The 27,766-nt window shown below is 38.6% G+C and overlaps 2 protein-coding genes across 2 annotated transcripts in view; both read right to left on the reverse strand.

Moving 5' to 3' along the window:
• Positions 1–7,237, reverse strand: part of LOC125074593 (modular serine protease-like) — a 29,132-nt gene extending 21,895 nt beyond the window's left edge. The window contains exon 1 of the mRNA XM_047685945.1: positions 7,083–7,237. Within this exon, the coding sequence (XP_047541901.1) occupies positions 7,083–7,116 (34 nt within the window). The 5' untranslated portion in view covers positions 7,117–7,237. The remainder of the gene's footprint in view (positions 1–7,082) is intronic.
• Positions 7,238–17,808: 10,571 nt separating this feature from the next.
• Positions 17,809–26,987, reverse strand: LOC125074610 (zinc finger protein 227-like). Its single transcript, XM_047685968.1, has 11 exons — positions 26,856–26,987; positions 26,619–26,730; positions 24,419–24,526; positions 23,960–24,155; positions 23,051–23,163; positions 22,216–22,343; positions 21,471–21,606; positions 20,276–20,409; positions 19,404–19,536; positions 18,311–18,498; positions 17,809–17,969 (listed from the first exon to the last, which is right to left on the reverse strand). The coding sequence occupies exons 1-11, from the start codon at positions 26,985–26,987 to the stop codon at positions 17,901–17,903; spliced, it is 1,449 nt and encodes a 482-aa protein (XP_047541924.1). The 3' UTR covers positions 17,809–17,900.
• Between the last annotated feature and the right edge of the window lie 779 nt (positions 26,988–27,766).

Here is a 27,766-nt window from a genome sequence, read left to right on the forward strand (position 1 = left end):
TTGTCGTTACTTCTGATTTTCAATAACACAAGTGCTTTAGCTACATAAATTGGAATCTGAGTAATGTACGTGATTTTGTCCAATATTTATGTCGGCTTTATAAATAGGTTCTGCACAAATAATGACCGCGTGTATATTAAACAAACAGGATAACGTCTATCTATTCTGTGGTTCTATATGAAGATCAATTGTTTGTTTATATACAATAGGTTTATAGTCTATAAGCCGATATGACCCAGTGGTTAGAACGCGTGCATCTTAACCGATGATTTCGGTTTCAAACCCAGGCAGGCACCACTGAATTTTCATGTGTTTAATTTGTGTTTATAATTCATCTCCTGCTCGGCGGTGAAGGAAAACATCGTGAGGACACCTGCGTGTATCTAATTTCAACGAAATTCTGCCACATGTGTACCCACCGACCAGCATTGGTGCAGCGTGATGAAATACGCTCAGCAGTGAGAAATTTACAGGTTGTTAATGCAAAAAATAATAATAATTTTATTAATAAATATCCTTTCCTTAAATTAGCATATTAATATAGATGAAACTTAAGTAATAACCTCAGCTTTTCTCACTTTAAACAATATCTATATTAAATACTTTAAGTTTGATTAGTTTAAGTTATCACTTCTATTGCCGTCTCGAGACGAACATTTGGCATGTTCTCCAGACAATAGAAGCAGCTTCATTAACTTGTATTGCCTGGAGAAAAAGAGAGGTAACAAGGCACTCGAATAAGTCGGAAATTCGAACGGTACGATCTCACTCCGATCTCAGCACAACTCACTCTGAGTGAATCAAAGTGAACATTGTAAGTTAATTCCCTGGGGATAATACTTTTTTTTAGTTTTAATCGAAATGTTTTTTATAGTATATTTATTTAAGGAAAAATGGTTATCTTGTAAGTACGTATGTCATATGTGTGTACAAAGGTCAGTAGATTGGAAACAGTCACAGATAAGCTATAACTATAAATGTAGAGTTAAATTATTTTTAAGAAAAAAAAAAAATTAACAATAACAAATTATTGAATTTGCCTTTTTTTATTTACTATAAGGAACGGATTGTAATTCTACTACGACATTCCATGCGTTAACTTCTACGAATCGACATTGAATTCAACAGATTATCCATGATCTCGACCAATGGTGACGCTGAATACAACAGATTATCTGCAATACCGACCAATGATCTCGCGTCAAATCAAGGTCACCGTTGTTTGTTTATTTTTACTTGGTGGTAGCGCTTTGTGCAAGCCCGTCTGGGTAGGTACCACCCACTCATCATATATTCTACTGCCAAATAACAGTACTCTGTATTGTTGTGTTCCGGTTAGAAGGGTGAGTGAGCCAGTGTAATCACAGGCACAAGGGACATAACATCTTTTTTGGTTCCCAAGGTTGGAGGCGCATAGGTGATGTAAGGAATGGATAATATTTCTTACAGCGCCTTTGTCTATGGGCGGTGGTGACCACATATCATCAGGTGGCCCATATGCTCGTCCGTCAACAAATGCCATAAAAAAAAAATCCTGCCATTGCGATTGGCTGTAAGTTGTCCCCTGGTCACTCAACGATTGAACCAAAGTTTAGCTGCATGGCGGTGGAAAAAATGATGGTATTCACGCAAGTTCAACGTTAGATAGGGTAACAGGCTTAAAACATTTAACAATTGATCGACAAATTGTTACATTATGTTGAAAGAAAAGCGTAAGCGCCATGAATTTCCCAGCGCTTAAGACGTCTTGGTCACGAGATAATTCTATATATATACAAGCGATATATCGCTACACAAACACACATGTTTTAATAGTTTGATTAGATGACATGATGAAGCTTTGTAGCTCTAGCGAATTTAAGCTACCACCTCTTGCTAGTATTTGAACAAGTTTTTTTGTCTATCGTATATATACTGATATTATAAATTCGAAAGTAGCTCTGTCTGTCTGTTGCTCTTTCACGGTTAAAACACTGAACCGGATATTGATAAAATTTGGTACGAAGAAAGCTTGAACTCCAACGACGGATATTAATTACAACACCAAAAACGCGAACGAAGCCGCAGACGACAAATATATATATCTAACCTAACCTATACCCTGTACAAGTGAGCTTGATCGTTTTGACATACTATATATAACATATATAACAGTCGATGGAACGATGGAATGCGTAATTTAAATTAGAATACAATTTTATTAAACTTATTTTTCTAAAAAGAGTTATACCAGCTAAAGAGACCCCAACCAAAAGGACCCCCGTTCGTAACAATAACTTAATAAGGATTTTTGAAATCGATATTTGTAGCAGTTACTGCCTGTTATTCGCGTCCCTACCGTCCGACCTTTGTAACATTGTACAAGCGTCTATTATAATATTTTCAGTGTTTCTATTTAAATTTTACTTTGACGCAATAATATTTAATAGAAAAATTCTTAAAATTTTCGGATAGCGCTTGAATCTTAACGAACTTTTGTGTGTATAAAATATTTAAAAAATACATATATATAGTATTTTTTAAAATATTATTACAATTTTAAAAATCATTAAATTAAGAAAATAATATGTTCGTTATTGCAAAGTTATGTCGATCAGAAAAATTTACATCTGTCAAATAGATCAATCTATCTTGTACAGGGTATACTTAGTATAACACAAAGTTGCTACCCGCTGTCTGTCTGTCCCTATGTAGGCTTAGATCTTTTTGCTGCGGTTTTTTTAATATATAGAGTGATTCAAGGGGAAGGTTTATATGTATAATACATGCATAATATAGTACGACAACAAAGCTGTGAACGTTATATATAAAGACATTCTGTAGTATATTTAGTATCAGCATTGCACCCGTGCGAAGCCGGGACGAGTCTCTAGTATCAGAATATAAGTCAATGATATTATTAGTTGATATCATTAAAATATAAAAGGGATTTTAAATCAACTGGCGCCACGTTTTATATTACGTAAAAGTAACGAAGTGAAACGAATTTTTTACAACAATTTCGATCATCTATATAATCAATTTAATTTATCTGTGATGTTTTTCATGGCAACACTGACTTGAATTCCGGTTTATTTTAATAGGAAGGAAATCTATTTTATCCGCGTAAATTCAATAGCGTTAATAATAAATTCTAAGTAAACGATATCGGAAATCCCTTGCTTCGAAATAACTCTAATGTAGTGTGATTTTACGAGGAACTCGAACAATAAATTTGTCTCGTCGTTGAATTTTGAAACAAAGAGGTATGCCCTCTGTCCATAGACATTTTATGATGTAAGCATTAAAGAAGGAAATTTTGGAAAATACGTATTTAAGCGTAGAAGCGGTATTTTGTAAAAAAAAAACTATATCATTTTTTTATATTATACTTGAAGTTGAGACCGCGTTGACCAAAATAGTCGATACCGATTGGCCATTAAGCACACTCACACTAGTAAAGTAGAATGACCATTGGCGGGTGTTAAGCCTAGCTGTCACGCACACAGAGATAATAAAGTTAGATCGTTTGATTTCGTTCTTTAGTGCGACTCTTTATCTCTTTTTGAGTTTAAGAATTAGTCGGCAGGCGTTTCTGTTGCCTTTGCGAAAACTTAGTCTTAACTCAGAAATAAAATTACGTTTATTAGGTTTACTTATATAATTTTATGAGAATTATAAATAATGTTTTAGTCGATACGCAGTTAAAAATATATATCCGACAATCCATTTTCCCGCCATTATGAGTATCTGTCAATGTTCAATTGCTCATGTTGGCAGATTAAAAATATAATATCGCACGTGACATTGGCGAAATAATCTGTGCCCTGTTTTAGTTCAGTACAAAGATTTGTTTTTTTTTTTTGTTGTATCGGTAGGCGGACGTGCAAATGGTGGTCACCACCGCCCTTAGACAATGGCGCATTGGCATCACCAATGCGCCACCAACCTTGGGAAAATAAACAGATTAAAAAAAGATAAGAATTTAAATTACTTAAAACAATTTACTAACAAACCAGAAATAGTTCTAATTTCGAATTTATCCTAACATAAATAAGTCATCAAATCATATACATTTCACCCACGGCGGGCCTGGCGACAGTGGAGGCCATCCGCCCCCACTTAAGTCGCTGGGTCGAAAGGAAGAAGGGACTCACCTTCAGAATGACGCAGGTACTTACCGGGCACGGATGCAAGATCGGCAAGTACCTGCACGGGATAGCGCGGCGGGAGGTGTCACCCTCCTGCCACGAGTGTGGTGCGCCAGTCGATACGGCGAACCACACCCTGAGTGAGTGTGCTGCGTGGGGGCCCCAGAGGCACACCCTTGAGGCGACTATGGGCGGAGACCTCTCGCTGCCGAGCATCGTCAACGAAATGCTCGGTAGCGAGACGTGTTGGTCGGAGATGCGCTCCTTCTGCGAAAACGTGATGTCGCAGAAGGAAGCCGCGGAGCGGGAGCGGGAAGAGGATGCCGCTGCAGACCCGCTCCGCCGAAGACGACCGGGGATGAGGAAGAAGCGCTACGCGCACCTTCTCCCCCCGCCTCAATAGGCGTCGCAGGGACTAGGGGGGGTCTCAGTACCCCGAGAACCCCCCATAGGTATTGGAGGCCCGCATAGGCGGGCCGACCGTCAGGGCGTCACGGTAGCATGCGCAAGCGATCCCGTGACGCCCGCCGAAAGACGGAGAGGGTACCGCTGGTTTTTTAGTGGGTAAACCCGGCGTACCTGGGCGCACTCGGCGTCAAAAAAAGTGTCTGATACTCGTCTGTTATATACAGATTACATATTTAATATAATATTTAATTATATTTGAGTCTTACACTTTGAAGTTCAAGTTCTCTTCAAATCCAATTCGTTTCAGTGGTTTTACCGTAAAACAGTCGTTGCTATTTTCAAGCTACTTTATAATATTGAGAATAGATATATTAGTACACAATAATCTAAGCATTCACGTTAGAATTAATGTAAAAATTTGCTTTTAAATATACCCGAAATTAGAGAATGTTGTGTTTAAGTGTCTACCTCGTTATTGAAATTTGTCGTTTTTCCGGCTAATGTCTTATTGATGGCAGACATCTTAATCGCCAGACATTATTTAATCGTTCAATTAATTCGAAACTAATTTGTTACGTAATACTTTTTTAATGTTTTTAATAATACGTTCTAGAAATATTCTGTTGCAAGAGGTATTCCTGACTCGTTAGAAAAAAATCGTCCGACAGTACGGTTGATATCAATACAATTTAAACCCGATATAACTCAGGAATAATATAACTTTGTACCAGTCAGTTTTAGATTTGTCTTATTAGTTACGAAGGTTCTCCTTTACATACAATCAAATTTTACTCCTCTGTAATATTAAATATGCATAGCAATATATGGCCAACGCATGCCCAATGCATATGCCAATGCCCAACACACGCATATGCCCAACAAGGGCTTAGAGACGGTATAACAAAGCGTCATGCCGTCAGCCGTCACGAAATTCGAGTCGATATCACCCACAAAGCGCGCTAACCACATAAAAATTTTGATGGAGATATATACGCAATTAATGGCTCAGCTAAAACGTACCTTAAATCCAGAGCTAAGACCGAATCATTACAAGATATTCGTGTGTGTATTTAGTAAGATTATAAAATCGTTTGTTATTATGACCTAAACTACTCCCACTACGACCAGTAAAGCTAGTCCCGCACGTAACAAGAGGTCATACCGAGCACAATGTATGTTTATACACGGATGTACTTTCTATGAGCTAACTAAATCACGATTGACAAACCAGTAACAACAGTATCACGGGCATCACTACGCGACCAAACTTTAAACAGGTAGAATAAGGATCTACCTAAAACGCTCAGAACGGAATAACTCTATTGGATTACGCAGCGTACGGCGCGATGCTCCAAATTGAATTTTTCATCAGTCAAAATCTATTAAATGATACGGCTAAACCTTCCCCATAAGATACTTCGTCCATTTGAAATGACCCTATTAGAATTGGTTCAGTAGTTTTTGAGTTTATCCCATTCAAACAGGCAGACGCAGTGGGGGGATTTTAGCTTCTAATGTGTATTGATATGTGTCATACGTTAAACGAAACGCAAACGTGACCACGCAAGTAAAGAACCGAAGCGCGTTCGCGTAGTCAAACACTACGTCAAAGCTTAAATAAGAGGTATATTGACAACAGTTAATACTTATATACCTATCCTTTTTGACCCCATACAATGGAAAGAAAAAGATTGACACCGAGGATCAGCCAATCACAGTCCACAGCTGGACATAAGCTAAGTCAAAACTCAAAATGGAAATTCAATATTTTATTATATGATACAAACATAGCAAATGTATACAATTATTGCTAGAAAGAAGAAAGTTAAATTGATGTAACATTACAAAGAGCTTTGTTTATATGTAGGGCGTTATCTCCGATAATGTGGTTCATATTTAAGAGACCGTCTAAGCGCCTAACCTATGGTCTAAGGCTTGACCGTCATCAACGAGGAGGACACAACGCGTTACGCCCGGGTTAAGTTAAATTAAGACGGATCTTAATACACATAGAAGAAACCTCCAAAAAGGTTTCTTTAAAATGTTTTTCTATATCGCCGAGCACAATATTGGAAGCAAGAATTAATTATATGAAAACTTCATGGTTTAAGTCCGGTTAGAAACCAGTCAGTGTCGTACCCGTCGAACCCGACAGCTACCACTTGACTTACATGTTAAATTATTTCATGCATACGTAGCGAGAAACTCAATGAGAAAAAACGAAAAATATCCATCTCTGAAACTAATATTTCTGTTCATCAATTATTTTAGAGGAACCAAGGGTGGTTGGCCCCACCCGACCTCATCCTAGCCAGCCCGGCATTGGCAGTGGTAAAATAAGATCGTGAACTTTTAAGAACTTCATTGCGAAAACATTTTTACAAAGTTGACAAAACTATATGTACGTAAATAATATATATACATAACAAAATAGCAAATATTACTACACTTAAAAAGTCAAGCATTAAAATAAATGTTTTCGTAAATAACATAAAAAAAAATTACGACGAAAAAACAAAATCGAAATAATAAAACAATACATACCAGTAAAAATTATAAATAACGCACACGACAACATTGTCGTGAATTAAAACACAACACAACAATCAACAAAATACACCGATCATTGTTATTGACTAGATTTATGTACACGTATTCGTCGTGTAATAATTTCGTTTGTAATGATATCGTCAAGGAAAATACTCCGGTATAGATAGTGTTGCTAGCGTCGGAGTGAGGATTTTCCCGTTTACGCCGGACAATGACGAAATATGTTGTATTGCAAGGATTGTATGAATACTCGATGGCTTTATTTAATTTAAATTTAGAATCGTTTTGAATGGAATGGTGTGTGTCACAACAAAGATACAATAAAACGCTGGAATTGCACACACTTTGTTTTGTTTTTACACGGATAGATAACAGAAAAAAATATTAAAGTAAAAATATTCTCAAAAAAAAATGACGTCATTGTTACATATAGCCTAATCCTAGGGGTGGGAATAAAGATGAACAAACCTTAGATTTAAGGATTTTATTCGATTTGCTAATAACTCAGCTATATTGTGCACTACTATGAGTTTATGATTTATATATCTTTATTTATAATACTAATACTGGTCATGCAGCCCATTATGTTGACGAGAGATGGACAACAAATGTCACTACATGGAAGGGCCCAACAGGCAAACGGAGAGTGGGGAGACCTTACACGAGATGGGAGGATGACATAAAAAGATCGCAGGATACAAATAATAGACACAAATGGAAAGCCTTGGAGGCCTTTACCTCAGAGGGGTCCATGCAAACACAAAAATTTCCAAGAAGAAACACCTTACCTATGAAATCAAATTTATTTTTCATATATTTAAACATTTTCATATTTTTTTACTTAATTATACAAAAAAATATTTTTATATAACTTAAAAAAGAAAAAAACTTTATAACTGTATATTTCGCATGGAATAAAAAGGCTTTTTTTATTATTTATTATATTTATTACAACACTATTACACTTAACTACTTATTTCCACTATAATTCTACTTCCAAAATTTTGATAATCGACGTTCAAAGCGTTTTTTTCCTTTTGTAAAACACAACAAGAACATAGCATCATTAGCCATATCTAATAAATTATAAATTTAAAATTTACCACAGAACATTGCAAATTTACAATACTGGCAACATTTTTATAATGACCTCCAAACAGGTTAAGTTGATGTTACAATAACAAGTCGATGCTTTATTACAAAGACTATTTAAGTTACATCAAGGATCTCGTTATTGTTCTTAATTACTTTTATCATAATACTATTATTAATAATTGATTCGGTTAGATTACTAATAATACACATCAAGTGTCAGTGTGTATAAATATTAATTATTCTACAAAATAATATAAAATTCACGCTTCACGTCACATCAATGGTCTAAACTATACCTAAGGAATTGTTATGACGTCTAAATAAATAAATATTGGACAACATCACATACATTACTCTGATCCCAATGTAAGTAGCCAAAGCACTTGTGTTATGGAAAATCAGAAGTAACGACGGTACCACAAACACAGAGACCCAAGACAACATAGAAAACTAATGAACTTTTTCTACATCTTATTATACTTATTTATTTAATAATCTGGTACACTAAAATTTCCTTCGAAACTTCGTTTTATTTAATTAGAATTTAAAAAAAAAAACTCATTTATTTGTTTAAGTTATTGATTGATTTGTTTAGCGATTAGTACTGTCACGTCATGGGTCAATACGTATATATTTTTTTTTTATTAATAGATATATGACTAAGGAAAATTTTGTCAAGCTCATCAATCAATAATATTCAGCACTTACGCGTGTAACCACATGATCGCGGCGGAAAAACCAGATCTCAATCAATCCCAAGGTCGGTTGGGGTCATGTCAGTGGCTCACTGTCATGGTTAGCATGCTTAAGCGATCCCGTGGCGCCTGCCGAAGAGACGGAGAGGGTACTGCTGGTTTATTGGGTATTCCGATGTACTAGGCGTCCTGGGCACCGGCGATTCCCACATAAACATCACGTGTGGGTAACACTTAAGGCGTTTTTCCAGCGAAAAAATAAACGCACATATGACGTTGTAAAATTAAGATGATAGTATCCATATATCCTCTTTTGGCCATTGTCATTGGCAAAATCAAAATATTCTTCATTCAAGTAGGCTCGAGAGCCGAGATGGCCCAGTGGTTAGAACGCGTGCATCTTAACCGATGATTTCGGGTTCAAACCCAGGCAGACACCACTGAATTTTCATGTGCTTAATTTGTGTTTATAATTCATCTCGTGCTCGGCGGTGAAGGAAAACATCGGGAGGAAACCTGCATGTGTCTAATTTCAACGAAATTCTGCCACATGTGTATTCCGCCAACCCGCATTGGAGCAGCGTGGTGGAATATGCTCCAAACCTTCTCCTCAAAGGGAGAGGAGGCCTTTAGCCCAGCAGTGGGAAAATTTACAGGCTGCTAATGCTAAGTAGGTTCATAGAAGCACTTTCGAATCATTATGTGATATTATTGAATTAAATGTTAAACTACCACTAATTCGTTATGTTAATATTCAAAGGAGTAATTAAAATTTTCTGGGAATGTTACCGCCTTTAGACGTCATAAGAATTACTGAGCTAATATCTAGTGTGTCTAAGTTTAATAATTGAATAACAAATATTTATTATAAGACCTTTATAGTACCCAAAATTTCATATCTGTTGTTGACTGAAGAGTTTCTTCTCCTGGCGACGATCTTAGGTGTAGAATCAACACATGCTTAACATAAAAAATTGTCAACATCGTAAAATAAGAGGAAGATTTCATTAAGCTTGGAAGATTTGTCCTTAAAAACATTTCGAGTTAAATAAATGAAAAAGAACAAAATAAAAAAATAGTCTGTGTATTATGTCAGGATTCCAACGTTACCATACACCCAATTCGAAGGTTATCGTGGGAGAATTAAACTTACGTACATAATTGAACCCTCTAATATTACACTCGTCTACTATTTTGGACAGTCGTCTAAAACTCAGGAATAATGTACAGTTGAGTTAAAGTGGACCGCCAAGTGATATGGCATTTCTGAGCCTTCCTATAATTTGATACTTAAGAAGTGCTATACTTTATAAAGCTAAGTGTAGAACATGACAGAAATAGCGAAAAATACTATAGGTCAAACTAGGTGCAGTGATTGCCCAGTGGTTAGAACGCGTCCATCTTAACCGATGATTTCGGGTTCAAACCCAGGCAGGCACCACTGAATTTTCATGTGCTTAATTTGTGTTTATAATTCATCTCGTGCTCGGCGGTGAAGGAAAACATCGTAAGGAAACCTGCATGTGTCTAATTTCAACGAAATTCTGCCACATGTGTATTCCACCAACCCGCATTGGAGCAGCGTGGTGGAATATGTTCCAAACTTTTTCAAAGGGAGAGGAGGCCTTAGTCCTGGAGTGGGAAATTTACAGGCTGCTAATGTAGGTGTATACTTGGTAGGGTTCTCTGCAAACTGTCTGGGTATAAGTAATACTTATTGCTATTTTCTGGTTACAAAGAGTGCGTGAGCTTTGCCAGTTTAAGTGAGCCAGTGTAACTACAGGAACAAGGACATAACATCCCAATAAGTCCCCAAGGTTGGTGGCGCTTTGACCATGTAAGGAATGGTTAATATTTCCAACATTGCTATTGTCGATGGAGATCACTTATCAGGTGGTTGCTAGTGTGCCTTAGGCAGAATACTTAAAAAAAAAAAGATATATCCGTAGATACATTAATCATATTTATTTCATGTCTAAATGTCGATACGAAAGGGGAAATACCGCGATGTGTGATCTCATAGAATTCTAATTATATTATGTTTTAATGATTGGGATGTAAGGGGGCGCAAACTACACCTTGGCGCTCCAAGCCAACCTCACCTGCCCGTGGTGCATCCTGCCGATCAGCAAACGAGGCTCTGGCGACCGACTGATGGCGGTATAACCATCAAAAATAGGCGTAGCCAAATACCACAGGCCGGTAACGGGCAGTAGCGTCACCGGTGCGAGAGGTTGCGTCCTGCGATCGCCAACCCGCCTGCCCAGCGTGGCGATTATGGGCAATACCCCTAAATGGTGAAAACAGGTAAGCCACGGCCCCCAGTTCCCGGCGGTCCCGCTATTCCTCGTCATGGTGGCGACGGTGGTAACGGCGGGATGGGGGGTGCTAAGAATCACCGGGCTACGGGAGGCCACCACAACCGACTGACCCTGGCGACGTACAACGGACGCACGCTACGGCTTGACTCGCATCTAGCGCAACTCGAGGTGGAACTTGGGAAAATTAGGTGGCACATATTAGGGCTATGTGAAGTCCGTAGAGAGGGAGAGGACACCGTAACCCTCGAATCAGGCCACCTAATGTACTTCCGAGAGGGAGACCAACAATCCCAAGGAGGCGTTGGGTTTCTGGTTAATAAGTCCCTAGTTGACAACGTTGTGGAAATCTCCAGTGTGTCGAACAGGGTAGCGTACCTAATTGTAAAGCTCACCGATAGGTACAGCCTCAAGGTGGTGCAAGCGTACGCACCGACTTCGACACACTCGGACGATGAAGTGGAGGAAATGTTCGATGATATATCGAGGGCCCTCCACTCCACCACGAAAACCCACTACAACGTTGTCATGGGGGACTTCAACGCTAAAGTGGGAGTACAGAATTGTAGCGAATCGGTAGTAGGACCCTATGGATTTGGAAGCAGAAATCATAGGGGGCAAATGCTTGTCAACTTCCTCGAACGAGAGGGGCTCTTCTTGATGAACTCCTTTTTCAAGAAGCAGCCCCAAAGGAAGTGGACGTGGCAAAGCCCCGACACTATGACCAAAAATGAGATCGATTTCATCATGACGGACAAAAGGCACATATTCAGAGACGTCTCAGTGATCAACAGGTTCAATACCGGTAGTGATCACCGACTTGTCCGAGGCTCTCTGAATATCAATTTTAAGGCCGAGCGTGTCCGTCTGATGAAGTCTACACTCCGACCATCCCTGCTCCAAACCATTACGGGATCTGAAACGTTCCAGTCAAACCTGGAGAACCGATTCGCTGCCGTGAAAACCACAACAGACGTAAACCAGAACCTCAAAAATGTAGTGAGAATTCTCAGGGAAGAAGGCACGAGATTTTGTAGCATGCAGCGTAAGGGCAGAAAGTCCAAACTTTCGGAAGAGACTTTAGGGCTAATGAAGAAACGACGTGAAAACCCACCGGTCACTTCGTCCGAGAAACGGCAACTAAACCAAGAGATTAGCAAGCGCGTACGACACGACCTCCGGTGCTCCAATACTCTTACGATTGAAAGAGCCATCGAGCAGAATCGGGGGTCTAAGGTGTTCGTACAATCTCTTGGAAGAAGCCACCTGACGAAGTTGACCACAGCAAGTGGAGAAGTCGTTTCTTCCCAGCCGGCAGTTCTTTCGGAAGTAGAGGACTTCTACGGCCGGTTATACGCATCGCATGCATCTCGACCTGATCCCGAAAATGAGGATCCTAGAGCTACATTAACACGCCATTTCACCGAAGACCTGCCTGAAGTCAGTATTGGCGAAATCGAGATTGCTCTTAAACAGCTTAAAAATGGAAAAGCCCCTGGAGAGGACGGCGTTACAACAGAATTATTGAAAGCAGGAGGTAAACCCGTACTGAGGGAGCTCCAGAAGCTGTATAACTCTGTCCTCTTCGAAGGGAGAACTCCGGAGGCGTGGAGTAGGAGTGTGGTCGTCCTGTTCTTCAAAAAGGGAGACAAGACCCTGCTGAAGAACTATCGACCCATATCCCTAATGAGCCACATCTATAAGCTGTTTTCAAGAGTGATCACGAACCGTCTTGCACGAAGATTCGACGAATTCCAACCCCCGGAACAGGCCGGATTTCGGAGCGGATACGGCACCATAGACCACATCCATACAGTGCGGCAGATTATACAGAAGTCCCATGAGTATAATCGGCCCCTGTGTCTTGCATTCGTGGACTATGAGAAGGCCTTTGACTCGGTTGAAATCTGGGCTGTTCTGGAGTCCCTGCAGCGTTGCCAAGTTGATTGGCGATACATCCAAGTGATGAGATGTCTCTACAAGGCCGCCACCATGTCCGTCCAAGTACAGAGTCGGCAAACGAATCCCATACCATTGCATCGAGGAGTGAGACAAGGGGACGTTATTTCCCCCAAATTGTTCACTAATGCAATGGAGGACATGTTCAAGACGCTGAACTGGAAAGGGCGTGGCATCAACATCAATGGCGAGTACATCTCTCACTTGAGATTCGCAGACGACATCGTAATCATGGCAGAAACGCTGCAGGACCTACAACAGATGCTGAATGAGCTGGCTGATTCTTCTATGCGCATCGGCCTACGGATGAACTTGGATAAAACCAAGGTCATGTTCAATGAACATGTTCTACCGGAACCGATTGCGATACACGGCACCGTCCTCGAAGTTGTTCAAAAATATGTCTACCTCGGGCAGACATTGCGATTAGGTAGAAACAACTTTGAGGATGAGTTGAATAGAAGAATTCAGCTAGGTTGGGCAGCATTTGGGAAGTTACGACGAATCTTCACATCGTCGATCCCACAGTGCCTTAAGACGAAAGTCTTCAACCAGTGCGTCCTACCCGTCATGACATACGGAGCCGAAACGTGGACACTCACGACAAAGCTGGTCCACCGGGTTAAAGTCGCTCAGCGTGCTATGGAAAGGGCTATGCTTGGAGTATCTCTGAGGGATCGCATCAGAAATGAGGTGATCCGTCAGAGAACCAAGGTCATCGACATAGCCCACCGGATTAGTAAGCTGAAGTGGCAGTGGGCTGGCCATATTTGTCGTAGAACCGATAACCGTTGGGGAAAACGTGTTCTAGAGTGGAGACCGCGTCTCGGCAAACATAGTGTAGGACGTCCTCAGGCACGGTGGAGTGACGATTTGCGCAAGACGGCTGGCAGGAGCTGGATGCGAGTTGCCGAAGAAAGACCACAGTGGCGTGCATTTGGGGAGGCCTATGTCCAGCAGTGGACGTATGCGGGCTGATGTGTATGTGTGTATATCGTATTAGTTAAACGTAGAACTTTTTGCTAAGTCTAAATCATATTGTCATTGACCAAGAACTCAATATGCATTATAAAATATTATAGTGCACAAGTAAGCAAACACAGATGCACTCTCAATATCCTCAACCTCATCCGGTAAATCCGATATGACAATGATCTAGGCGCAAGGACTAGCGGCGTCACGTGCTTTACGATCCATGGGAATGTACTCAAAACCAGCTGCTACTGAAGTTCCGTCGTCAGAAAACCTCTAAACTTCTATCGGCCTGGGGTATAAACCCAGGATTCGGCGGCCTTATATATAAACACTAGACTGACTTTCTGTTCGTGCTGGATTGTCGTGCCAACTAATTTTAAGAGTCAGATGATGTAGTACATTTATATTCGGGTACACATTTGAGCGCCACGATATATTTTATGGAGAACCACGTTATTTATTTATTTACGTCTGGTGGAACGGCAATCTAAACCGCCAAGAGCGAACTAAGACGTTACGTCGTCTGTAATTACACTGGCTCACTGAAATGGCTTCATTCTTTACCATTGGGTACATGGGGCACGTGCCCAGGGCCCCCGTCCTGAGAGGGCCCCGAAGAACCAACAATTTCTTTCACACCTTTGTTCTCGCTTTGACTGCTATGTATATTTTCGAATGTGACATATATTTTTAAGAAATAATTAACATATACATCAAAGAAGGGTATAAAATAGCCATAAGTTTGTGCAACCAATCAGATTCCTACGAATATACGAAAATTACCGCATCGTTTATTTGAAACTATACTTAAGGCCGGTTACACGACGCCGTGGCGCGACACGGCGCCGCGCCGCACCGTAGACATGGGTCCTCGCCCTAACTCACCCATCAAAGCAAATGAACAATTTTAAGGATTGCTATTTGTGCAGTAAAATATATGATGAGTGGAAAGTACCTATCTAGACGAGCTGGCACAAAGCCCTAATTCCAAGTGTGCCATCGAAACCCTGAAGGTTTTCCATGGACATACATTTCATTGATTTATTGAGAAGGATTTATTATCGGATCGCAGTCAAATCTTAGCTTCCTTGTCATGTTATTAATATTATTAATATGTCAGTTTGTCTGTAACGCTATCGCGTCTACAGTCCGTTCACAGTTATTTTACCTCTGACATCTATCAAAGAGGCTGCGCGTTAGGTTGGCATTACTGACTGTCTTATTGTTCAGAGCTCCTCAAATTATATGATAAATTCGGTGATTAATTAATTTATTCATGACAAAAAGAATTCAGAGTAGTGGGAGAAAGATCGTGCTAGCTGTGTGTGAATTTTGAGAAAAGGAAAAACTAGTAAAGGTCGTGTGTGTCGTTTGAAGCGGGTAGCTGCCATGGCAGGTATATAAAATAATGTTACCTGCTATTAAAAACTTCCCGTATGTTGAAAAATAATTATCTACTTTAGTGAAATTTTATAATTTAAGATTAATGATTATGATTACAATTTTTACAAATAAATAGATTTGTACCAATATGGTTCATGGTATTATTCACCTTCCATCCACGGCAAACGCTAAATCTAGTAAAAGTAATTTCTAAGTTCGTACAAGTGAAATCGTTAATTTAATGGTGAACGGTACCATTATGTGTAAGTGTAAATTAAATGGTTTAATTTTATTAATTAAGGCTTTTTAAATTTCAGGTTTGTCTGAGAAAAGCATCAGCACCATTACTAAAGAAGGTGAAATTGCTGCTTTTACGTATCGAAAAATCTCTACGCCGAGACAAAAAACACATTTAATAAAAAGTAATACAGATAGACGATTTTGATCTGTTTAGAGTTAGAAATAAAATACACGAAATGTACGCAGTCAGGAAATAGATTCCAACTTTAACGAAACTTTTAGCAGAGTTTAAGATCGATATTGACTTAAAACGTAGACGACGATATTGAAAAAAAATTATCACACAAGTAAACGATGGCTCGGATACTGAGTCTGATAGCACTTTTGATTATTCGTTTGTCCGTCCTTGTTTTTATTTATTACAAAAAAAAACAATTATATAGTTACATGTAGCGCTATATGCTAAACCAAGCCAAGCCAAGCCAAGCCAGGCGAAGCCAAGCCAAGCCAAGCCAAGCCAAGCCTTAGAATTGAATAGCCGACGTCTTTTCGAACGTTACTCATTAACAATTATGCAAAAGGGATTGTCGCCCATGGCAACCAATAACAGGAAAGAAAAGACGGGGTCGCTATAGCAACGAGGAAATAAAATATAACTGAGTGAAAAAAATATATACGATGGATAATAAAAAATATATATAACATAGTAATATTTTTATGACTACACAAGGTACAGGAGCATTGGTACATATATAATTTGTTACGAGACTAGCCCTAGCCTCCAATACGGTGCTACGTCATAGGATATCATAATTAATAATATCATTAATAATGTCACATTATTATTATTACATATTATTACAATTATTATTGTAATTAATTGATCAATAATTTGTACAACTTTAGTTGGTATTATTTTATAACATTTAATACTGGCAAGTAACACTATTTCTTATTTTAAAAGTGATTGAGCTGTCATAAGGAAAACAATTGGATGATTGGGGCATTGTAAAAATATAGAGAGAGATTGAAACATCATGGTACAATATAATTTTATTTTGCCATCCCGAACTACTGAAATTACAATATATAATTATATGTATAACACGCCATGCCACGCCTACGTCCATCTACGGCCCTGTCTCCTCTAGCTACTACCATCGGTTGCACCATATTAGGTAGGTATATGACTACCACTGGTATACGGGTTAGAAATATTCTCCAATTGGCTCAGCTAGAAGTAAATAGGTATTTTATATGAAGGACAGCTTCAATCATTCTGCCACTACCACCAAATAAATATTTATACAAAGGATTTTTAGAAACTATATATAGCAACACATTGCACAAGTTAGCCAACTTAATAGCCAGAGGTAAAATAACTGAACGGACTATAGCTACTCACAATCATGAAATCTTACGACCTACCTGCAACCGCACACGTGTTCGAAGCATCCGTAAATAAAAAACCAAATGTCTTTAAAAAGTATTTATTCCAAAACTATAATTAAACAAGGTCATTCTCGTAGACAACTTATATTAAACGTTTTCCTCTTAGCAATACAACTCACGATTAGATTACCAACGGAGAAACTTAAATGGCAACATACCGCGCAATCTAAGTTTGCCGGTCTGAAGTTAGCTGCGAGGCATCAGCTGGTAAACGGTAAGAAGTATCGAGGAGTGATGGACACTCGGTCGGTACGATGTTGCTTCCGTTACATATTAAGTATATAAAAATTTTGTATGTATTTACGTACGTTTGAGAGTAATGAAATAAAATAATGACTCCTTCATAAAATTGTACTATTTCTTTATTATTTTTTATGATAAAACTATGCGTGATATTTAAGGCGCGTGATATGTCAGGTCTAGAGTCTTCGGTTGAAATCCGATAGAAGTCATTGAATTTCTGACCGAATGTTTCAGAATTAGGAACTTGGTATCCGATATCCGTGCCTTTAATTATATATAAATGCACTATATATATATATCGAGCCATGTTACCAATCAGACACCTCTATCACATATATAAACGAAAATAATCCATAAGCATAGTTTTCCTATCTAGTCCAATAACCCAAACACTTTTGGAAACATTTTCCAAACGGCTGACTTAAGCTCCAGGTTAAGTTTCAGACTATCCTCTAGAATCCAGAACAAGCCTCGTGTTCCTCTTGTATGTGTCTCGTCCAATCATCAACCGATTGGAACAGCTGGAAGAAAAAAGACATTTTTTGGAAGGTTCGTTTTAATTTTAAATTTACTCAACCCAAGAAATCCACCATTGGAAGGATTGGAGGCCCCATTTTAATTGGAAAAACACTACAAGTTTAAACAGTGGTGTAGCTAGGCTTATTGGGTTGGGACCCAATAAGGCTAATAATACAAAGAATTATAGTATACCAGAACCCCTCCTTTGTTTGCCGGTCGTTTAAACAAACTTGACCTGACGAGCATTGGTGGCAATTAATCAAGCTCTCGAAATAGATCCCTGTCAAATGTTGTTTATTGGACTTGTGTCCCCTCGCGGTCGGAACAGCCCGTAGGCCGGTACCTGCGCGCAGCAGTCGCACGCCAGCAGCTCGCGGCCGTGCGCGGCGGCGTGCGCGCGCAGCGCGGCGGCCGGCACGCGCGCGCCGCACGTGTCGCACACTAGCTCCCTCTCGCTCGCGCACTTGCCCGGCGGCGCGGCGGGCGCCAGCGACTTGCGCTTCGGCTCGCGCGGCTCGTAGTACGGACACGCTGCGCAACGCTTATCGCTTAAAATCTACTACGCTTCTAGACGACGTTGAATAATCTTAAGCGATTCCGTCTCCCCGTTTGTTTTAGTGACTAGTTTTTGAGACTCTAGAAGGCTTCAGAAATCCTAGCTACACAGAAAGAGCCAGTTCAATAAAAACATTGGAGTTTTATGTCAACCAATTTTTCAGAATTCGGAAAACACCTAAAGGGCATTGGTCTGAGCTCTTTCCGTTCGTGTTGGATTTGCTGTCTCATCGGATTATGAGAGAGGGAACAAATAGTACGCCTGTTTCTGCGCACAAACTCGTGCAATCTCATGTATAAATCTCACGCACATATTTCTAATCTCGCATGAGAGTAGACGCCATAACCAAAATAAGTCAAGTCACGAAATAGCTTCAAGTTTAACTCCCTTTATTATCACTAATATGACTTTGGAGAGAAGAAAATGAAGTGATGATTCGAGTAGTTGAATCAGGATAAAACAGACGAGCAAATGGCAAGTTTTGGCAAATGGTCACCACTGCTCACGGACATTTCAAGTTACTTAACACATTAGTTGCCGCCCGTGGCGTAGCTCGCGTTTGATATGTTGGTCGCTGAAGTCCATGCTTAGGTTTAAGCGAAATCAATTTCGATTCAGTGGTTTGGTTGTGACGCCGTTTATCCTTACGACATCTACGACAAAACCATAAATATAGAGATATGTCTCAAATGCCTATAATTCAACACTCACCAATAAAACCGATAAATATCAAGGTCAAATAAAGTAACAGTTCGTAACCACTGCTCCTCTCCTTTTGGGAAAGAGGCTTAGAGCTTATTCCACCACGCTTTACAACCACACCATACAAATAACCCCTTTAGATCTCTTGACGTAGTTTACGAATATTCTCTAAACTCACTTCCGTGTCCGACGTGCGTCTTGTAGAACGTCACGAGCACTTTATCCAGCGTCTCGGTGACGATCATGTGCGCGGGGCACGCCTTACCCGTCTTGTATATCTGACGCTCGGGAGCTGGACGCTTGCCTTTACCCTTTAAAGTTGAAGGAATAAAGGAAGGTCTTATAACGCAGTCCTTTCACTGGAGTTTTTATTCTGATGTATGTGGTAGGTGAATGGGCAAATGGGCTAACTGAAGGTAAGTGGTCACCACCACCCGCAAAAATAGGCGCTGTCAGTAATATGGACCATTGTTTACAACGCCAATGGATCTCCAACCTTGAGTACTACGATGGTATAATCCTTGTGTAATTCAACAACTTTGTCATAAATTGTTTCCTAATTCGTAAACTACCAAAATTTATAGTGACGGTATCAATATAAGACTGCTTTTATTCGTGTCTATAATCAATTATAACGACTACGCAAATTTACCAGATTTTTATGTTTAACGACTCTAATAATAATAATTGTCCAAAAAATTACATCAGGTACATAAAATTTCGAAACTCGTGAAATGCTTTTTATAAGGGTCCTTTGAATCAGGGCTCGTAGACAATTCTATCAGACCCCGCCTACCAAAGATCTAACTGAAACTTTACAGAAAACCACAGACAAATAGATTAATGACGTAATTTCATATCGTTTTCATTGAGTGGCATAATGATAATCAAATATGAAGAAATCCTTCCAATGTACTATCATATCTTGTGAAAAACAATGTTTATGCTAGTTTAAGATTTTAATATTTATCTTAAGAGTGTCAACTTTATTTTAATTCGATAGAGTTGTAAATATCTGGAGTGGTACGTAGATATTTAGAGCGTCGTTACCTGATAAACGTATATCCCAGACTGGCTGCACATGTAGTGAGACCGGACGCCTTCAATCGTCTGCTTGCTCGCCGTCGTCTTGCGGAAACGGAACTTCGTCTCCTCTTGGATAGCACTTTTGTACATCATAAAATCTACGGAAATAATTTCTCGTACAATGCAATACGATCCAATTTCAATATTTGTCATTAAAAGCTAAAATTTGTGGTTATTTGAAGATACCACACCTACGAAACATCTATGAATTGCAATTATGGTACCAATTTCAATATACTTTACTTTATATATTAAACTTTAAAAAAAAGTAAAAGTAACAGCCTGTCAATTTCCCACTATTGGACTAAGGCTAAGAGAGGGTCTCCACCAAGCCGCACTGGAGCCGCGTGATAGAATAAGCCCCAAACTTTCTCCTCGAGAAAGAGGCCTGCGCCGGTAGGACATTTACAGACTGTTACGTATCACACTATAACGTAAAAGGGCGAAGCACTAACGTAAAAAGAGGATCATATTATGTAATGAGGACCAAACTCAAGGTTATGAAAGTGTTACGTCTGAATTATCATCTCCATCAAGGTCGCTCATACTCCGAAATGATGCAACCACAAAAACAATAGAAAAACGTCAAGCTATAATTATTAGTAGACCTTTTATGCGGTGAGATAATTTTTTTTTTTATGGCGTAGATTGGCGGACGAGCATATGGGCCACCTGATGGTAAGTGGTCACCACCGCCCATAGACAAAGGCGCTGTAAGAAATATTAACCATTCCTTACATCACCTATGCGCCACCAACCTCGGGAACTAAGATGTTATGTCCCTTGTGCCTGTGATTACACTGGCTCACTCACCTATCTAGCCGGAACACAACAATACAGAGTACTGTTGCTTGGCGGTAGAATATCTGATGAGTGGTGAGTGGTACCTACCCAGACGGGCTTGCACAAAGCCCTACCACCAAGTAATTTACACAAGTAAATTATACAAGAGTTCCTTGCACTCCGACAGCTCGTACCAGAATGAAGCGATTTCTGTCAGTTGCCCGTATAAATACCAAACTAAGACCCGCACGAGCGCAATTGTTAATAATATTAAGAATAATATGACGTTTTACAAATGGTTCCGATAAATATTCACAAAATGTTTCAGTACCACATCACGGCGCGTATTTAGTTAACTATAGATTAGAACACTTACCATCCATCGAGCTGAACTCGAGCTGTTCCACTTGCTCCGTCACGTGGTGTCGCTGGAGGAGATGGGCGCTGAAGTTCGCCCCGTAGCTCACGCGCTCAGAGCACAGCGGGCAAAAGAACGCTTTACGTTTCTCTACCTAATTACAACTTATATCAAAATCACACAGTCCTTAGTATTCAGGACATACGTAACACTGCTTAGCGTGTTTAATAAAACACAGATTTTCATTCTGTCATCAAAGATTTGACATTCGGAAAAAATACAGCATTGTTTAATTTATGATGACGATGACGATGGCCATGACAATGGCGATGGTAATGATGGTGGTGGTGATGATGATGGCGATGACGATGGCAATGGTCATGACAGTGACGATGGTAATGATGGTGGCAGTGATGGTGGTGATGATGATATCCTGATTGATTTCGAGTGATCAGCTCACCTACGCAGAATATATTATAGTTTACAAGTGTATTTGCAATTCCCTCACTCTTAAAACTCAATGGGACAATAAATCCGACACGACCGGAAAGTACAGACACAGGACCAATGGCTTCACGTACTTTTCGAAGCTTTTCCAAGTGGAATAGACACCTGCAGTTACACAGACTCATTCGCCCTTACAACTAAACCGTCCTAAATATTGCTGTTTGAGGGTCGAATATCTGATGAATTATAGGAACCTACTCAGACGGGCTTGCACAAACCCGACCAAGTAAAATGATATAGACATAACAAAACATACCTCAAAACCATGAGCTTTCCACAGGTGATTGTTCAGAATCTGCTTCTGGCTGAAGTCACGTCCGCAAATGTGACACTTCTTTCGGTCGCGTGACGAATATTTTGGCGCGTGGTCGTTACAGAGTTTCACTGTTGGGAACGAGGGGGGAGGAATGAAAGATTTCTTATATTACATTTGGATTATATAAAGCATTGGCAGAGATGTGTCTTTTTCTTGGTCAGCTGGTGACGTTGTATGATCGTTATTAAATCCCGAATGTAATCAAAATTGACCTAATTCGTGCTCATCTGAATTCTTCCTGTCTGAACACATCTTTCCTCCCGCCTCGGTATACGCATACTATACATAAGAAACGCTTCGTTCTGCTTACGGATCGTAGAATTGTCTATTTGTGACCTTTGACAACATAACAAAGCGAGAAAACGTGCATATTTTTTATGAAAAGTATTCTATAACATCAACCAAATATCGAAGTGGGTCAAAAATCACAATCACAAAATGGGACAGGCAGAAAGTGGGTTTGATCTTATATTATAGATAATCATGAAATCACGGATCGAAACCCTTGAATTAATTTTTAAGTACATAATATCTGTTTACGATCTTGCGCTCGGCGTGAGAAAAACATCGTGACGAAACCTGTTTGTGAGGGATGAAATTTTGCCATACATATACATTCACAAACGACTTTTGCAACAACTTTTCGGAAAACGCCAGACCTACAAGAGAACACCTTAGTAAATATTCTCAACACGAGACCAAGGTGGGCCTTGTCAAGGTGTTGGATATTTTGAGGACGTTGATTAACTTTATAAATGATAAAACGATTCCATACATCCATGCTTCATCCTGAGATGAGTGAAGCAAGCCTTCTTGCTATTGTACACATTGTCGCAGAAATGACACGCGTACTGACGCCCCTCGGTTTCCGTGCTCGGATTGTGACACCTAAAGACCAATACGATACCGTTTACAATCCTAAAAGCATTTAAAATTCGTATGTTTGGATGTTTGTTGTCAATCCCACAGCGGCTAAACATAGCTTATATCTCAATATAAAAAGTCTAAGCTAACTACGCGGTCAAAGCTGATACTACTATTGTGCTTACGAATGTTCGAAAGTAACTTTTGTACAGACTCAATTCAAACACAAATATTTTAAACCAAATTATATTCGACTAAAACACGGAATACAAATTTGCTAAAATGGTCCAGGGGTATTTGTGTCCACACTCACAATTCATATTAGCTGTTCAGTATTTGATCGAATATAGAAAATTGTATCGAATCCAGGACCTCTTGGTATGCTGCCTTATAAGCTAGTCATTAAAATTACAACATCGATGATATATAAGGTGGCTTTATGACATCAGTCATATATCTCTCAGGAAACTAAAACTTAAGGCAGTTCAAACATAGTTGGGGTGAAAGTTCATAGCATCAGCCAACGGGCCACCTGAAGGTAAATAGTCATCACAGCCCAGAGACAATGGCGCTGTATGAAATATTAAACATTCTTAAAATCGTCAATGCGCCACCAACCTTGAGAGCTAAGATGTTATGTCCCTTGTGCCTGTAGTAACATTCAACCTTCAAATCAGAACACACCAATACAAAGTATTGATGTTTGAAAGTAGAATATCTGATGAGTCAGTGGTACCTTCCCAGACGGGCTTACACAAAACCCTATCACCAAGTAAATCATTTCGATTTAACTTTTTAAAATCCAATGGATATAACTCACCTATTGAAATGATCGGCCAAATCTCTCAACGAAGCCCCGCATAGGTTACATTCACGGACCTTCCGTCCTGTACGAGGCTCGAGGCCGTGGACCAACCGGATGTGGTGGTGGATCCCCTCCACGGTGGTGAGTTGCAGGTTGCAATATATGCAAGTCGTCTCATCGAGGGCCTCGATCTCGTGTTCTTCGTCCATATCTGCAATATTATCATATTTTATGGCTTAAGTTTGGTACCCAGTGTTAGGGGATAGACTGACGAACATTGGGCATCATGGCAAATTTTATCAAATTCGGTTCAGTAGTTGGGCAGTGGAAGGGCAACAGAGAGACAGACATTAATATAGATATAGGTACACCTTAATGCTTGGGATTAGTGCATATAATCATAAATACTTAAAGAACCAACGTTGCATTACAATCGGTTGAATTCAGTCAGAAAATTCATTATAAAATCATTACCTTCGTCATTTTCGTCGTTATCACTCGCGGACTTCCTGGTGATGGCTTTACTTGATTTACCCTGAGCTTCATCAGCTTCCAGGATGGCTTCGTCGAGATATTCTTCATCTAAATTAAAATTTAACAAACGTTAACAATACAATCTAAACCCTTATCTTTTGGACTAAGACCAATTCTCTTGGAACTTAGGCTAAAGTTTGATTTCGTCTGAAACGTAAATTTATTTGGTCTTTGTGTATTTTTTATGCACCTTTACAATATAGGTATCAAACGATAGGGCTTGTTGAGAGTAATTCGAAAAATAATGTGACGTCATTCTAATTCCAATATGGTGGAACATTCGAGATGGCAGAATAGTTATTTTTTAGGCACTTCTACAATATAGGTATCAAACGATAGGGCTTGTTGAGAGTAATTCGAAAAATAATGTGACGTCATTATAATTCCAATATGGTGGAACATTCGAGATGGCAGAATAGTTATTTTTTAGGCACTTCTACAATATAGGTATCAAACGATAGGGCTTGTTGAGAGTAATTCGAAAAATAATGTGACGTCATTCTAATTCCAATATGGTGGAACATTCGAGATGGCAGAATAGTTACTTTTAGGCACTTCTACAATATAGGTATCAAATGATAGGGCTTGTTGAGAGTAATTCGAAAAATAATGTGACGTCATTCTAATTCCAATATGGTGGAACATTCGAGATGGCAGAATAGTTACTTTTTTATGCACTTATGTATGGGTGGTATAGATTTCGGTAATGACGGTGTACAACTCATTCAGCCTAAGTCTGTGCAATTTCCAGCAAAATATAGTCACGGAACCGTGGAACGAAGAATGCTGACACTTATATTATGCTGGGCTTGCACTGTACACAAAATGCAGGGTAGTACTGTCGATCACGTCGTTGTTTATTTAGGCAAGAAGCTCTTTGCTTCTGGTTAAGCATACGTGGCCTTAAGTAGGATAAAATCATTAGAAGGTCTCGTTATTGAAGATTTAGACTGTTCGAAATTAACCGGCAAACGACCTTGTAACAATGATGCGTTGAATGAGATGAATAAACTCAGAAACCTAGACAGTCATAACTAAAAATTAAAAAATAAATTCAAAGTAAAAATAAAGTAAAAAACAACCACTCTGTGGAACCAGCTTTCGCCGGCGGTTTTTCCGAACCGATACGACTTGGGAACCTTTAAGAAAAGAGCGTACTCTTTCCTGAAAGGCCGGCAACGCACCTGCAAGCCCCCCCGTGTTGCAGATGTCCATGGGCGGTGGTAGTCACTTTCCATCAGGTGAGCCTCCTGATCGTTTGCCACCTCTATCATAAAAAAAAAATACTTTTTTAAGAAAACCTTTTATTTAAATGCTCTGAAAAGAAGAAAATAAAATTTTCCTTTATAACTATCAATTTATAACCTCATTATACACAATTTCTTTAATCATAAAAGCTTGTCGCGTAATAACCTTGCGTAAATTAACTAGTACCATATAATTTACTAATTTAATCTGCTAAGTTTTATTTTTTTTAATTTCAGTTTAATTAAATACTTTTAAGTATGTACTTATGAAAACCTCGCGACAAGCTTTTATGATTAAATAAATTGTGTATAATGAGGTTATAAATCGATTCGAGAAACCAGCAGTCAGCCAGGCCGAGTCGATGTAGAAAAAGTTCATTAGTTTTCTATGTCGTCTTGGGTCTTGGTATATGTGGTGCCGTCGTTACTTCTGATTTTCCCTAACACAACTGCTTTAGCTACTTACATTGGGATCAGAGTAATGTATGTGATGTTGTCCAATATTTTTTTATTTAATATTAACGTCGTGTTATGACCTACTAAACAAATAATATCCCGATTTGCTAATTATACAAAACACTGCTTTGCACAACTCTCAGCTCGTATTCGACTAAAAGAGTTGAGGACAATTGACCCTAATACATTGCGCAAGATCTCAGTACAGTACAGAGCGTCTAGCATACTTAAAAGTCAATGGATAACACCCATATCATTGCAGCCACTGATATATTTGATACTATCGAGATCATCTGAATTGCTTTAAAAATAACAGTCCTCCTAACTTTTCATCATTTCAAAAGTCATTTATATATTAAGAAATCTTGTTTTGTTAATATATATTATATAAATGCAACGTACAAATTTAACAAATATAATTGTAATGAAGTGATTACCTTTGATAGTTTGTAGAGTATCAATCGTTTTGATAGTTTGACTTTTAAATGTATTCGCCTTTTCTAACTTTTCGACGCAATTGGTGCATATGTATTTAAAATAATTTGACACCTTAAACAATACAATACTTAAAATAAGTTTAGTTATATATAATAATCCTAAAGTTACGAAAAGATAATATATTATTCATTAAAGGAAAAGTCAAACATTATTTTGAATTGTATTAAAAAACTAACCTTTACATCAAAGCAGGTTTCAAGCATTTGTCCGTATGTTTCTTCATTATTTGCGTAAGCAACAAATAGGTCGCATAAATCATTAGTATTCGTGCAACTAATGCAACCTACAAATTCGTCTTCTTCCTCCATATTTAGCCTTTTCGTGAACTTCTAAACAAGGAGTTCATCGCTCTGTTCAAATTTCGAACTTCCCGCGTTTGTTTGATAAAAAACGATCGAATGCGTACCGAAAAAAAAAATGTTTACTATTTAATATAATAATATATATATTTCTAATTTAAGAATAATAATAAAATATTTTCCGTGGTGTTATGATTCCCAATTGTTAGTAATTGCTATTTTTTAAAGATTAATTTATAATTTTTGTTTTATCTGTGCGATGTCAACACAAATGTTGTCCGACTTCATTTAGTACCCCCTTTTTTGCTTTTATCAACTATATGATAAAAAAACAATACTTAAGCTACAGAACTTAAATGAAATGAAATTCAAAAAATATTGTTAAATATCGATTTTAAGTTATTTTTCAATTGACCCATATTGTGTTTAGTTTCTATCTAATTGCGAATTTTGAATAAAGTAAGTAAAACAAAAAAAATTATAAGTGTCTAAAGAAAATAATCAATATGAATGTTAATGTAAAACAAACATGTAAATTAGAAAATTTAATACTTTAAAGAAAAAATTGATCACTATAATACTTATCCATATTTACAAGTGATATTAAAATAATTTCATCATAAAAAAAACTATGACGAAGTTACAACAATACAAAAATTACAAAATATTTTTAATTTAAAATACGTAAAAGTAGTAATACAAGTAATGTAAATATGTGTATTATATTTATAAAATTACGACACTGGCAATGTTACATTATCTGTCACTTTTCATAACAAATCAAATTG

This window comes from Vanessa atalanta, chromosome 28, assembly GCF_905147765.1.
Source record: "Vanessa atalanta chromosome 28, ilVanAtal1.2, whole genome shotgun sequence".
NCBI lineage: Eukaryota > Metazoa > Arthropoda > Insecta > Lepidoptera > Nymphalidae > Vanessa > Vanessa atalanta.